The sequence below is a fragment of the Pelophylax lessonae genome (genome assembly GCF_965119305.1).
Source record: "Pelophylax lessonae genome assembly, chromosome: 8".
Classification (NCBI taxonomy): Eukaryota; Metazoa; Chordata; class Amphibia; order Anura; family Ranidae; genus Pelophylax; species Pelophylax lessonae.
This window is the reverse complement of record NC_138775.1, coordinates 147,047,334-147,061,538: the sequence shown is the minus strand read 5'-3', so window position 1 is coordinate 147,061,538 and position 14,205 is coordinate 147,047,334. Positions and strand designations below refer to the sequence as shown.

Below are 14,205 nucleotides of genomic sequence, written 5' to 3'. Positions count from 1 at the left end.
GAGGGGACCACTCCATAAGGTCAAAGGGATCCAGGAGCAAGCTAACCTGTAGAGAAGGTTTAGAGAAAGGGGGTGCCAGTGTTTAAGCCCTGAAGATAAGTCACTAGAAAGAGGGTGCCAGTGTGGGCCCTGAAGTGTTTAGCAGCGCAGCAGCAGTACAAGTAGCTACCTTAGCAAGGAGTACTTAGGGAGCTAAAAAAGGACCTTTTCATGTGAGAAAGCAGTTCAAGTTCAGTTTGAAGTTAACAGACAGCAAGCCAGCGTTGACCGGTATTTAGTCAGCGTCAAGTCAGCGCCAAGAAGCATTTTCAGTTGTCCCTAGCAAATTGTGCATAGTGGAGCCAAAGGAGTATCCCACTCATTCCCTTCTCCCATCCAAGTTCCCAATAAATACAATAAAAAACAAAAGATACTGGACTGGTCATTGTCTCAGTGCTCACACTTGGAGGAACATGCACAAAAGGTACTTTTGTTGCACCCGGTGACCCAGGGGGACCCATATCCAGCAAAACGGCTGGAAATCCTGCTACACAATAAAGAAAAGGAAAAGACACCACTAGTGCTTCAAACACCAAACAGGAAAATTGCAGGAGTGCTTACCAGAGATAATGCAATCGAATGCTGTTAGCATAAAGTCGCACAAGCATATGGTAATAAAGCCTTGCTGAAACAACCCTTGGTATCCGATTCCCCCTCTGGTCTTTTAAGTGCTCCAAAAAACAAAACTGCTCCGCATAGTGTAATACCGTCCAAAATAATAACTTTATACATGGAAAATGTAAGTTGTTTACTTTTTAATAAACAGGCATTCAAATAAGAATCACATGTAGTGGCAAATAGGCGTAAGGTTAAGAGATAAGCTCATTCCAACCAGACAAACGTTTCATCCATCTGGACTATAAAATTATAGTTGTATTGTAGTGCTAACAGCTGGTTAATTTGTTTTTTTAATAAATGCATTAGTCCCCCCCAGATTTACATGTAGGGAAGGATTGAAACATATGTAAAGTTTTTATTAATCTCTTGCTTGAGCACGATATGGCATATGGTGGGACCAAATCCCCATTTTTATTTATGGATTGTCTTTATATTTGATAGTCAATTCTTTTGCATGTGTGCGCTATTCTTTTTTTAATAATCTCTGTGTATGCCTGTCCTGAACAGAGGCAGCAATAAAAACTATTTTGGAAGGCAATACAACAAAAAGTCTTGTTTGTCCCCAAAAACTAATATATACATGGTTTTAGAAGAACAGATATTGACAAAGTTATTGTCAGATCAATTGATCCATAACTGTAAAGTGAACATTCCTCTGGTCCATAGTTGCTGGAGCTGAAGTGGTTAAAATCGCCTTCCGATTCCCCAATATCCAATCCAGACCAGTTCCTATTATACATTACAATACATTTTCTAGATATGTTCTGTGAACAAAAGCACTTACTTTAGGTTAACATTAGCTTTACTTAGCTTTTAGAATCATCTGTACATTAAAAAAATATAACAAAAAAAAGGTAAACTTTTTAAACATTTTATTTAGAAAATACAGATTTGATAACACCATACTAATTTTGAACAGGCATTATATTACCCCTAACAGGGGATAAATCAAAATGAATCAGCAACAGAAATCAGCACATTTGGTCCCATCGGCTGTCATTTTCTGGTTAGACCCATGTCTTCGGGTTAAAAGACCAACCAAGTAATTTGAAGGCGGAACATACTGTAGTGCCAAACAGACCAAGGAGGGCAAAAGAACCAATGGCTCCTCTTGAACGTTTCTTTGGATCTAGTAAAGATTTAGATTGTGAAAAGAAAAACTGATTAATGTGATGCCAAACAAAATAGACACGATAAACAGTTACAGCCATTTGGCCCAAGATCATGTTTTTATGGACACTATTGCTAATAGGTATGACAAATGCATATTTTCAGTTTAGAAAAGGGGTGTGATATAAGACTGATTTTTTATTTTAAAATGTATACACAATGTTATTATATTATTGAAATAAAATAACCATATGCTTCTTTAGGGCCCATTTACACCCAGCTATCTGCTGCATTCATTTCAATTGGCTGCCAGTACAGAACAACAGACTGAGAATGGAACCAGTAGTGTTACCATTTTGGTGTGGTGGGCTGCAAAAGCAGGTGCGTTGCTTCAGTGGGTTGGGGTGCCTTTGAAAACGAGTGACACTGCCATGCACTATTGCGTACATGGGCATTTAGAGAAAAACTAAACTAGATTACATTGCTGATCTCCTCCTGAAAATGCTAGCTGACTGGCTGTCATGATAATCCTTTTACTTCAATAGTGTCAGCTGCTGACCTGGAACAAGTCATACTTGTTCCTGCTCAGTCACTCAAAAAGTATAAAAGTCATAGAAACCATGACAACCAGGAAAGTAGCATTTTCAGCAATGATAGCCTTCTTTCAGGTGGTATTTCTAACCAATTTAGGTGATTTTTTTTCTTTTTCTCTTTCAAATGAATAATGCTGTTAACTATTTCAGGGTATTTAAAATGCTTGTTCCAGGTAATCAGGTGAAGGACAAGGATTTTCACTAGATAAAGTTTAGAAAGCAAAGTCTTTTCTTTAGGCCTTATATTCTCAAATGGGGGTTACAGATGACACTAAAGCGATGATCTGATAGGTAAGGCTCCGTTTCCACTGTTGCAACTTGCTGTGTAACTTGACACATGTCAAGTCGCACAGCAAGTCAAAAGTCATTAGTTTCCATTTGGCCCTTTCTCACTGCCGCGACTTGAGTTGCGGCACCTTGAAAAGTAGTTCGTGCACTACTTTTGGGCCGACTTCAGTGCGACTTCCTTCTATAATGAGGGACAAGTCTCACTGAAAGCCGCGAACAAGTAACACTACAGAATCACGCTAGAAGTAGCACGACTCTGTAGCCGCAGCAGTGGAAACGAAGCCCAACTTACATGTGAACAAATCTTCTACCTGACCTTGAATGAAGACAGTGTGCATCCAGAGGGGGCATTTCTGTGGAGTTTCTGGCCGCAGCTAACTGGATGGTTGGAAAGCAACAAACACACAAAGTGCAGCTTCATCTATTCTAGGAGGAAGTATTTCGCCACCTCTGAACACATTCCATCGCCTGTGAGAATAGAACTTTAGACTTTTTTTCACATATTAAATTATTTCAAGTTGTATTCGGGGGTAATAAAGTTTTTTGCATACAAATCTGTATGGAGTCAAAGTTTGAATAAAATTTGTAAAGGGTCATAAAAGGTTCTAAACCTACGCTTGTCCTCACATTGGGGGTTATTTACTAAAGCTGTAGAGTGCAAAATCTGGTACAACTCTGCATAGAAACCAATCAGCTTCCAGGTTTTATTGCCAAAGCTTAATTGAACAATCTGAAGTTAGAAGCCGATTGGCTACCATGCACAGCTGCTCCAGATTCTGAGTGCACCAGTTTCAGTAAATCTCCCCCATTGTCTTTTTATTCTGAAGTCAATCCTAGCTTACCTGGTCAAAAGTTTTTTTGACATTTAGTGAAATAGTATTTATTGTCGAGTACTGGTTTTGTTACCCGGCTCTACTTTAGGCAAAGGAGAAGTATTTTTTTTTTCTTTTTTTAAGATTTTAAAACTGTCCTGGAGTTCAGCTTTAAAAGGTCAAAAGGAGCTCAAATTCAACAAATAAACCTTCATTGAATATATAATCATGTATAATCGTACCAACGGGACACCGGGGGGTTTTACACACTCCCAGTGGCTGCAGCCACCAGGAGCGTGTGTATATCGGACTGCAAGATGGAAGCAACCTCGGCTCTACGTGCCGGGTATGGCGGCTGGAGGGCTGAAAGCAGAGTGAACATCTGTTTGCTCTTCTTGCTGACCCAGAAGCAATGTGTAAAATATCACTTCCGGGTCCCCCTTTCACTTTTCCCAGCCTATATGCCTAGGGTGGAAGCTGATGGAATGTGAGCACATAAATTCCCCCTGGACAAAAATTTTGAGGCACCCCACATGCATGTTCATTTGAACAAATGCAAACGAGGCGCCTACGCACAAAACATCAATTGCACTACACATGCATAGCACCGCACATGCAAGAGCCATAATTCTAGCACCAGAGTTCCTGGGTAACTACAGACTAATGACCTGTAGGGCCTTTAAAGCGTCACCGAATGAAAATATAGGGTACTGAAGTTTATCGCCATATTACAGGCGCATACAGTTTTACAGTTTGACCCTTTGGTTATCTATTTACTTGGCACAATCTCGGCTTTTATATATTTTACCAAAAATTGGGTAACTTATTGCATTTGTGTGCCACAAAATGAATCTTAGTTTATTTTTTTTCTGATATTTTGCTTTTCCAAAACCACTGCGTTAATACTGTATAACATAAAAAGTTGGAGCTACCACTATTTTAGTGTTTTACGTAACCTTCGGACATAAATTTTTTAAACGTGTGAGAAAAAAAAAAAAAAAAAAAAATCAGGCAGCAAAAGGGTTATAATATATCATTACAAAAAGGAAGGAATTGTGGCCCAAGCTTTCATGCACATAAACGGTCATCTGACATACTATGGAAGGCTCCGTCTGCTAGAACCAATACATTTACTAGGTTTTACATGACCTTCTAGTAAGCTGCACTCACATAAGAGGAAGAACTGTAGTTCCTGTCAACAGGAGGAGGACACATTGCTGTGCTTGTATGACTCAGGAGGGAGAGAGAGGGAGATGGAGAGGGATAGAGTTTTTTTTATTATCCACTTCTGGACCGGAAGATTTTCCCCCTTAATGACCAGGCCATATTTTGCGATTCGATACTGCATTAATTTAATAGACAATTGCGCGGTCGTGCGATGCTGTACTTAACCGGTTGCCGACCGCCGCACGACTATATACTGCGGCGGTCAGCCCCGGCCAGGCAGAGTGACGTATCGGTACGTCACTCGCCTGTCACTGACTTGCGAGCCTATCGCGGGCGGGCGCACGCCCGCCGCAGCTCGTTCACAGACAAGTCAGTGCGTGTGACCGGCGGACTCGATGTCCGCCAGTCACACTACGATCGCTCCTGTGAAGGGAGAAAGACAGAGCGGCTTGTGTAAACAAGCTGCCTGTCAGTTCTCCCTGTGTAAAAGTGAAGATCTGTCCGTTCTACTATGTAGAACGGTTGATCTTTGCTTTTACACCAATAGGAATGTCCCTGCACAGTTAGAATCACGCCCCTAGGACACACTTAACCCCTCCCTGTCCAATAAAGTTAACCCCTTCCCTGCCAGTGTCATTTTTGCAGTAACAGTGCATATGTATAGCACTGATTACTGCAGTAATGTCACTGGTACCCCCAAAAGTGTCAAAAATGTCAGTCAAGGGTCCGATCTGTCCGCCGCAATGTCGCAGTACCGAAAAAAAAAAAAAAAAAAAAAAAAAGTAAATCAGCCGCCATTACGCGTTAAAAAAAAAAAAAACACCAAAAATGACAAAAATCTTTCCCTTTGTTAGTAAACGCGATAACTTTTGCGCAAACCAATCAAAATACGCTTTTTGCGATTTTTTTTTACCAAACATAGGTAGCATAAAACAAATTGGCTGAAAAATGTTAAAAAATTTTGATTTTTACTTTTTTTTTTGGGGAATTTCATATAAAAAAAAAAATGTGAAAAATATTGTTATTTTTGCAAAGTTTACGCTCTTTTTTTGTTTATAGCGCGTGATCAAAAAAAAAATCGCACAGGTGATCAAATACCACCAAAAGAAAGCTCTGTTTGTGGGAAAAAAAAGGACGTCAAATTAGTTTAGGTACAGCGTCGCACGACCGCGCAATTGTCCGTTAAAAAAAAAAAAAAAAAAAAAAAAAAAAAAAAAAAAAAAAAAAAAAAAAAAAAAAAAAAAAAAAAAAAAAATCGCAAAAAAACCCCTGGTCCTTTAGCAGCCAAATCCTCCGGGGCTTAAGTGGTTAAATAAAATTTATGTCCTTTTTCCCCCCACAAATAGAGCTTTTTTTGGTGGCATTTGATCACCTGTGCGATTTTTTTTTTTTTTTTTTTATATAACGCAAAAAATAACACCACAATATTTTTCACATTCTGCTATAGAACATTCTCAAAAAAAACAATAAATAAATAGAAAATCAAAATTTAACATTTTAAGCCAATTTGTGTCTGCTACATATTTTTGGTAAAAAAAAAAAAAAAATAAGCGGATTTTGGTTTGCGCAAAAGTTATCGCGTCTATTAACCACTTGCCGACCAGTCACTGGGACTGTACTGCGGCAAAGTGGCTCGATTCCATCCAGCGACGTAGACCTACGTCGCTGGACTCCTCCCCTTGAGGCTCGCTCCCGCAGTTTTATAAAAAAAAAAATATTGTTATTTTTTCAAAATGTACGCTCTTTTTTTGTTTATAGCGCAAAAAGTAAAAATTGCACAGGTGATCAAATACCACCAAAAGAAAGCTCTGTTTGTGGGAAAAAAAGGACGTAAATTTTGTTTGGGTACGGCGTCGCACGACCGCGCAATTGTCAGTTAAAGTCGCACAGTGCCGAATCGCAAAAAGTGGCCCAGACGTAAGACAGCAAAATCCTCCAGTGGTAAAGTGGTTAACTACAGGAAAGATTTATGTAATTTTTATTATTTTTACTAGTAATAACGGCGATCTGCGATTTTTAGCAGAACTGCGACATTGCGGCGGACAGATCGGACCCCTAACTGACATTGATGACACTTTTGGGGGGACCAGTGGTATTACTACAGTAATCAGTGCTAAAAATATGCACTGTTACTGTAATAAGGACACTGGCAGGGAAGGGGTTAACATTGTGGGTGATCAAGGGGTTAAATGTGAGCCTAGGGGAGCGATTCTAACTGGGGGGGGGGGGCGTGGCTTCTGAAATGATCATAGAGACCTGTGTTCCTTTATAGAAGGATCACATGAGCTCTGATCATTCCAGGGAGAAGAACAGTCAGCTGTGTTTACAACAGCTGACCGTTGTTCTCTCTCAGCGGGGAACGATTGCGGGTGTCAGGCGGTCGCCTGACCTGTGCATTGGCTTCCCCGCTGCCGAGTGGGGACCCCCTAGCCCCCTGCTCGCGATCGACGTAGCCCTATGTTGATTTGCGCAGCAATGCCACATTGCCACAGTAAATAGGCGGCGGCCGGTCAGGAACTGGTTAAATGTCAGGTTTGTGTGATTTAAAAAAAAAAAAATATGAGACAAAGAAATAATTTCAGAACTTTTTCCACCTTTAAACCGTACAACTCAATTGGGGAGTAAAAATAAAATAATGTGGCTGCATAAGTGTGCACAGCCTCTTATAACTGGGGATGTAGCAGTGTTCAAAATTAGGCAATCACATTCAAACTCATGGTAAATAGGAGTCAGTACACACTTGTGATTAACCCTAAAGTTCAGCTGTTCTAGTAGGTCTTTCCTGACATTTTCTTAGTCACATCCTACAGCAAAAGCCATGGTCCGCAGAGAGCTTCCAAAGCATCAGAGGAATCTCATTGTTAAACATTATCAGTCAAGGAGAAGGAGTACAAAACTATTTCAAAGGCATTAGATATACCATGGAACACAGTGAAGACAGTCATCAAGTGGAGAGAATATGGCACAACAGTGACATTACCAAGAACTGGACGTCCCTGCAATTTGATGAAAAGACGAGAAAAGAAAAAAAAACAAACTTGTCAGGGAGGCTGCCAAGAGGCCTACACCAACATTAAAAAGCTGTAGGAATATCTGGAAAGTACTCGCTGTGTGGCACGTGACAATCTCCCATATTCTTCATATGTCTGGGCTATAGGGTAGAGTGGCAAGACAGAAGCCTTTTCTTTTCTTAAAAAGAACATCCAATCCTGGCTAAATTTTGCAAAAACACATCTGAAGTCACCCAAAACCATGTGGGAAAAGGCATTATGGTCTGATGACACCAAGTTTGAACTTTTGCCCATAATCCCAAAAGATACCTTTGGTGCAAAAACAACACTGCATATCACCAAAAGTACACCATACCCACAGTGAAGCATGGCGGTGGCAGCATCATGCTTTGGGGCTGTTTTTCTTCAGCTGGAACAGGGGCCTTAGTCAAGGTAGAGGGAATTATGAACATTTCCATATACCAGTCAATATTGGCACAAAACCTTCAGGCTTCTGTTAGAAAGCTGAACTTGACGAGAAACTTCATCTTTCAGCATGACAACGACCCAAAGCATATATCCAAAATCAACAAAGGAAGGGCTTCACCAGAAAATTAAAGTTTTGGAATGGCCCAGACCTGAATCGAATAGAAAATCTGTGCGGTGATGTGAAGAGGGCTGTGCACAGGAGATGCCCTCACAATCTGACAGATTTGGCGTGTTTTTGCAAAGAAGATTAGGTAAATATTGCCAAGACCAGATGTGCCATGCTGATAAACTCATACCCAGAAAGTCAGTGCTGGAATAAAATCAAAAGGTCCTTCAACAAAAATATTGGTTTAAGGGTGTGCACATTTATACAACCATTTACTTTCAGTTTTTTTTATTTTTACTTCCCTCCACCTAAAAGATTTCAGTTGGTTGTTCAACTGAGTTGTACAGCCACATTAAAAAGATGGAAAAAGTTCTGGATTTATCTTTGTCTCATCTTTTTTTAGATCACAGAAACCTGACATTTTAACAGGGGTATGTTGCCTTTTTATAACCACTGTATAATTTTTTTACTGTGTGTGTGTGTGTAATTATATATATATATATATATATACATACATACATACAGTATCTCACAAACGTGAGTGCACCCCTCACATTTCTGTAAATATTTAAAATTATTTGTAAATTATTATTATTTATCTTTTCATGTGACAACACAGAAGAAATTACTCTTTGCTACAATGTAAAGTAGTGAGTGTACAGCTTGTATAACAGTGTACATTTGCTGTCCCCTCAAAATAACTCAACCATTAATGTCTAAACCACTGGCAACAAAAGTGAGTACACCCCTAAGTGAAAATGTACAAAATGGGCCCAAAGTGTCAATATTTTGTGTGGCTTCCATTATTTTCCAGCACTGTCTTAACCCTCTTGGGCATGGAGTTCAGGTTGCCACTGGAGTCCTCTTCCACTCCTCCATAATGACATCACGGAGCTGGTGGATGTTAGAGTCCTTGCGCTCCTCCACCTTCTCTCTGAGGATGCCCCACAGATGCTCAATAGGGTTTAGGTCTGGAGACATGCTTGGCCAGTCCATCACCTTTACCCTCAGCTTCTTTAGCAAGGCAGTGGCTGTCTTGGAGGTATATTTGCGATCGTTATGTTGGAATACTGCTCTGCGGCCCAGTCTCTGAAGAGAGCTGATCATGCTCTGCTTCAGTATGTCACAGTACATGTTGGCATTCATGATTCCCTCAATGAACTGTAGCTCCCCACTGCTGGCAGCACTCATGTAGCCCCAGACCATGACACTCCCACCACCATGCTTCACTGTAGGCAAGACACACTTGTCTTTGTACTCCTCACCTGGTTGCCATCACACACGCTTGACACCATCTGAACAAAAACACAATCTGAAAATAAGTTTATCCATCATCAGACCACAGGACATGGTTCCAGTGATCCATGTCCTTAGTTTGCTTGTCTACAGCAAACTGTTTGCGGGCTTTCTTGTGCATCATCTTTAGAAGAGACTTTATTCTGGGACAACAGCCATGCAGACCAAATTTGATGCAGTGTGCGGCATATGGTCTGAGCACCGACAGGCTGACCCCCCACCCCTTCAACCTCTGCAATGCTTGCAGGACTCATAAATCCTTTTCCCAAAGACAACCTCTGGATATGACTCTGAGCATGTGCACTCAACTTCTTTGGTCGACCATGGCGAGATCTGTCCTGGTAAACCACTGTATGGTCTTGACCACCGTGCTGCAGCTCAGTCTCAGGGTCTTGGCAATTTTCTTATAGCCTTGGCCTTCTTTATGTAGAGCAACAATTCTTTTTTTCAGATCCTCAGAGTTCTTTGCCATGAGGTGCCATGTTAATCTTCCAGTGACCAGTTATGAGAGAGCGAGAGCGATAATACCAAATTTAACACACCTGCTCCCCATTCACACCCGAGACCTTGTAAAACTAACAAGTCACATGACACCGGGGAGGGAAAATGTCTAATTGGGCCCAATTTGGACATTTTCACTAAGGGGTGTACTCAGCGGTTTAGACATTATTGGCTGTGTGTTGTGTTATTTTGAGGGGACAGCAAATTTACACTGTTATACAAGCTGAACACTCACTACATTGTAGCAAAGTGTCATTTCTTTAGTGTTACCACATGAAGATATAATAAAATATTTACAAAAATGTGAGGGGTGTTCTTTTTTGGAGATAGTGTGAGTGTGTGTGTACACACACACACACACACACACACACACACACACCCCATTTTCCCATTTGCCAGATTGGCTTGGCTTGTGCCAACTACTTAAAAGGGCAATAAATCTAATTAGTTTGTGTACTTACCACCTGTAGAGTATCCAGCAGCATAAAGTTCTCTGCCAATAATCCACACAACTCCCAAAGCACTAGCAGCACGCTGTAGGAATATAAACAAGTCAATCTTTGAGAAAGTAAAATAAAGCAACCTCTAGCTATATCCCTTAAATTAGCTTGTAAAAAGAACTAGATGAAAGGAATTAAACTTTGTAAAACCTGTTAAAGAACATACATACTAAAGACATACCGATCAAACAGTGTGCAAAGACACAAAATGTAATATGCACAGATCAAAGTTTAAAATGTAAAGCTGAACTCCAGGCAAGCCTTGCAAATGTTCCTTTATTACCCATTTCCATTGGGTAGATATCTTTGACATCACAAGGACCCCAAATCTTCTTTCTTCAGGCACCCCCACCAGTGAAGCCTGCGTTGTGACTTACCTTCTTCAGGCGATCTTCACTGTGCAACCCTGACCAACACCACACAAACTGCCAGCAAAATGGCCATTTTCTCTTCCAAGTGTTTGTGTGTGCCGCAGACGCCCCATTCATTCTGTATAAATGACCGACTTAAAGGCAGCATCCAGCAGCAAGAAGGCAAGTATTTAACCATAAGGGCTTCATTTATAGGACATCACCACTAAAAGTGACATTGTTCTTTAGGAGGTGGGCAATGAACCCCGAGAGTAAAATAAGCAGGAGTTTTCTGAGTTTTCTCTGATACCCAGTAGAGTGTGTTGTGTTGCATTTACCTGGCATTGTGCAGCAATTTGCAGCACAGCCTGTATCCTAATCTTATTTAAAAAAAAAAAAAAAAAAAAAAAAAAAAGTCCTAAAAATCAACTGGATAAAGATATGATCATTCATTTTTATGACAAACGCAGGAGTTTCAGTGCAGTATTAAGATCTGTGCTACGTACACAATTTTATACCCTTCATTGAATGTAATGACACACAATTTTTTTTTCCACATATATACACACACCCTATAAATATACACACATTCCAGTTTTTTGGCACAAAAACAACAAAGGTATAGCTCCACCAGCTTTTTTTAGTTTTGGATAGTTTTAGTGCAGTCCGTACCCCCAGAGATTCACCTCTATCTGTCCCAATTTTCCAAAAGTGAAAGTGAAAGAAAATCCCAAATTTAGGGGAAATCTTCAATGAGGACACTAGTTCTAATGACTCTGGTGACTACCATACATTCCCTCACTTTGGAGGGATTTCCTCTCGCTTCCTGTTTTAAATAGGAGACAGGAAGTGAAGGATAATCTCCCCAATGGTACAGATGGCAAATAAATCAATCACAGGGGTTTATTCTTTTTTTTTTTTTTTTTAAATTTTGAAAATAAATTTTGCCTTTGGTTACACTTTGGGCCTCGTGCACACTGGTTTAATGTAAATGCTTTTTCTCCTGACATGACATGAAAAAAATTGGTGTTAAAAATGCACCTAAGCCACGTTTTTTTTTCAAACGCTATTAGGCACTTTTAGACATTTCATTGTCCAGAATTTTAATTTATTCTGGCCATTTAAATGAATATCTGCTGAAGTGCTAAACTTGCTTAGGCACGTTTGGCACAATTCTTCTGCGTTTACGAGAAGGAAATTTGACTGACTGTAAACTCTGCTGCTCCTTAACTCCTCTAAAAGCCTGTGCAAGGACACATAGGCTTTTATTGATGAGCATTCAAGGGTCTAGGCAAAAATGCCAAAAGCCCTAAAAACTAAGAAAAGTTTAGGAGGAGCAGTGTGCACAAGTGTTAGAACAGTTTAGAAAAATCATTTTTACTATGCCTTGGTTATAGATATGAAATCATTGCATGGTACAGGTTTTTTTGGTGCAGTCAATTTACAGCAAATTAAACAAAGCATGACATTTTGGACAGAGTAGTATTTTTGGAGCTAGTATAAAATATGCCTGAGCTTTAGTTAGTGCTAGGCTCAGGTTTAGGGTTAGAGTCTCTAGAGAATACGTTGAGGTTTAGAGTTGAAATATGAAAAACGTGCAATAAAAAAGTTACTTGCACCACATATTCGTGTGCTGTGATTTCTGGTGGCAACACTCCAAAATCAGAAACGGCAAACTCAAGCTTACATACATAGTTACATAGTTAGTGAGGTTGAAAAAAGACATCAGTCCATCCAGTTCAACCTATGATGTGTGTGTGTTTGCTGTTAACCGTACATTGTATACCCCTGTATGTTGTGGTCTTTAAGGTGCCCATCTAATAGTTCTTTGAAACTATCGATGCTCCCTGCTGATACGACTGCTTGTGGAAGAGAATTCCACATCCTTACTGCTCTGACAGTAAAGAACCCCCATGTATTTTAAGGTTAAACCCTTTTTCCTCTAGTTTTAGTGAGTGGCCACATGTCTTATTGTATTCCCTTTCCCTTAAATGTTTGTTCCTTATGCTAGGGTCGCCAGTACAGTATTTGTACATTGATATTATATCCCCCCTCAAGCGTCTCTTCTCCAGAGAGAATAAGTTCAGGGCTTGTAGTCTTTCTTCATAGCTGATGTCCTCCATTCTCCTAATTATTTTTGTTGCTCTTCTCTGGACTCTCTCCAGTTCCAGCACATCCTTCGTGAGGACCGGTGCCCAGAACTGGACAGCATACTTCAGATGTGGCCGGACCAGAGTCTTGTAGAGTGGTAGAATAATTTCTTTATTTCTGGAGTGAATCCCCTTTTTTATACATGCCAGTATTTTGTTGGCTTTGCTTGCAGCGGCTTGGCATTGCATGCCACTGCCAAGCCTGTTGTCCACCAGTACCCCCAGGTCCTTTTCCATCTTAGATTCACCCAGAGGTTTCCCCCCTAGTGAGTAGCTTGCTTTCGTGTTTCTGACACCCAAGTGCCCAAGCTGAAATAGTGAATATACTATAAAAGCACTCCATATTTTTAAAGTTAAAGTTGAAAAGTCAAATGTGTTTGAACCTCAATTAGCAAAAAACCAACCTGAAATAGGTTAAGCACAGCCAAGAATGATGTAAAGTGAGAAGCTAACATACAAATCACTTACCGGATGTGTAAGTCCTCCAGCAGCAAGGAAGAATAAAAAGGGAGGGTATGATTCCAAACTGTAAAATAATGAACAATAAATACAAGAATTGTTTTGTTTGGCATTTTCCTTGTCAAATTTGTTTAATGTTTTGAATAAAATAAAGGAAAACAATCTGAATTGTACATGGATTGTGGTACATATTCAAAGGGTATCAAACTAATTTCTTCAATTGGAAAGAGACATAAAAATTCAAATGCAATATCACACTATATAAGCATCAATTATACCATCAAATTCAAAAAAGTCATAATTAAAGAAAGAGAAAGGTAGATTGTTGACTGTCTTGTTGTTTGGCATTTCCAAGCACTGTACAAGTGTTTTTGAATAAGTATAAAGTTTCAGGTGTTTTGTTTCCTGGGCTGGGGAGGAGAGCAGTTCTAGAGGAGTTTTTCAGGTGCAAAAATCAATGCAAACGCATGTGTTGCACACTTACAGGCACATCCAGGCACAAATTATGGCGGAATACATTTAAAAGAATCTCGTGTGCTTTTCTTCTTGGAACTGATAAATGCCCTATTTTTCATCCGTCAAAAAAACGGATCGGACAAAAAACAGATGTAAAACGGACAAACGGTCCGTTTTTCATCTGTTTTTGCATTGATAGTGGATGAAAAAAAAAAAAAAAAAAACAGATGGAAAAAATAGATGGAAAAAAAAGATACATTTTGACATGACTGAACTGATGA

At 39.9% G+C, this 14,205-nt stretch overlaps 1 protein-coding gene across 1 annotated transcript in view; it reads right to left on the bottom strand.

The window, feature by feature from the left end:
* Positions 1–1,512: 1,512 nt before the first annotated feature.
* Positions 1,513–14,205, bottom strand: part of MGST3 (microsomal glutathione S-transferase 3) — a 32,590-nt gene continuing 19,897 nt past the window's right edge. Inside the window, exons 4-6 of the mRNA XM_082266461.1 lie at positions 13,478–13,535; positions 10,471–10,543; positions 1,513–1,786 (exon numbers count right to left, since the gene is read on the bottom strand). Coding sequence (XP_082122587.1) covers positions 1,665–1,786; positions 10,471–10,543; positions 13,478–13,535 — 253 coding nt within the window. The 3' untranslated portion in view covers positions 1,513–1,664. The remainder of the gene's footprint in view (positions 1,787–10,470; positions 10,544–13,477; positions 13,536–14,205) is intronic.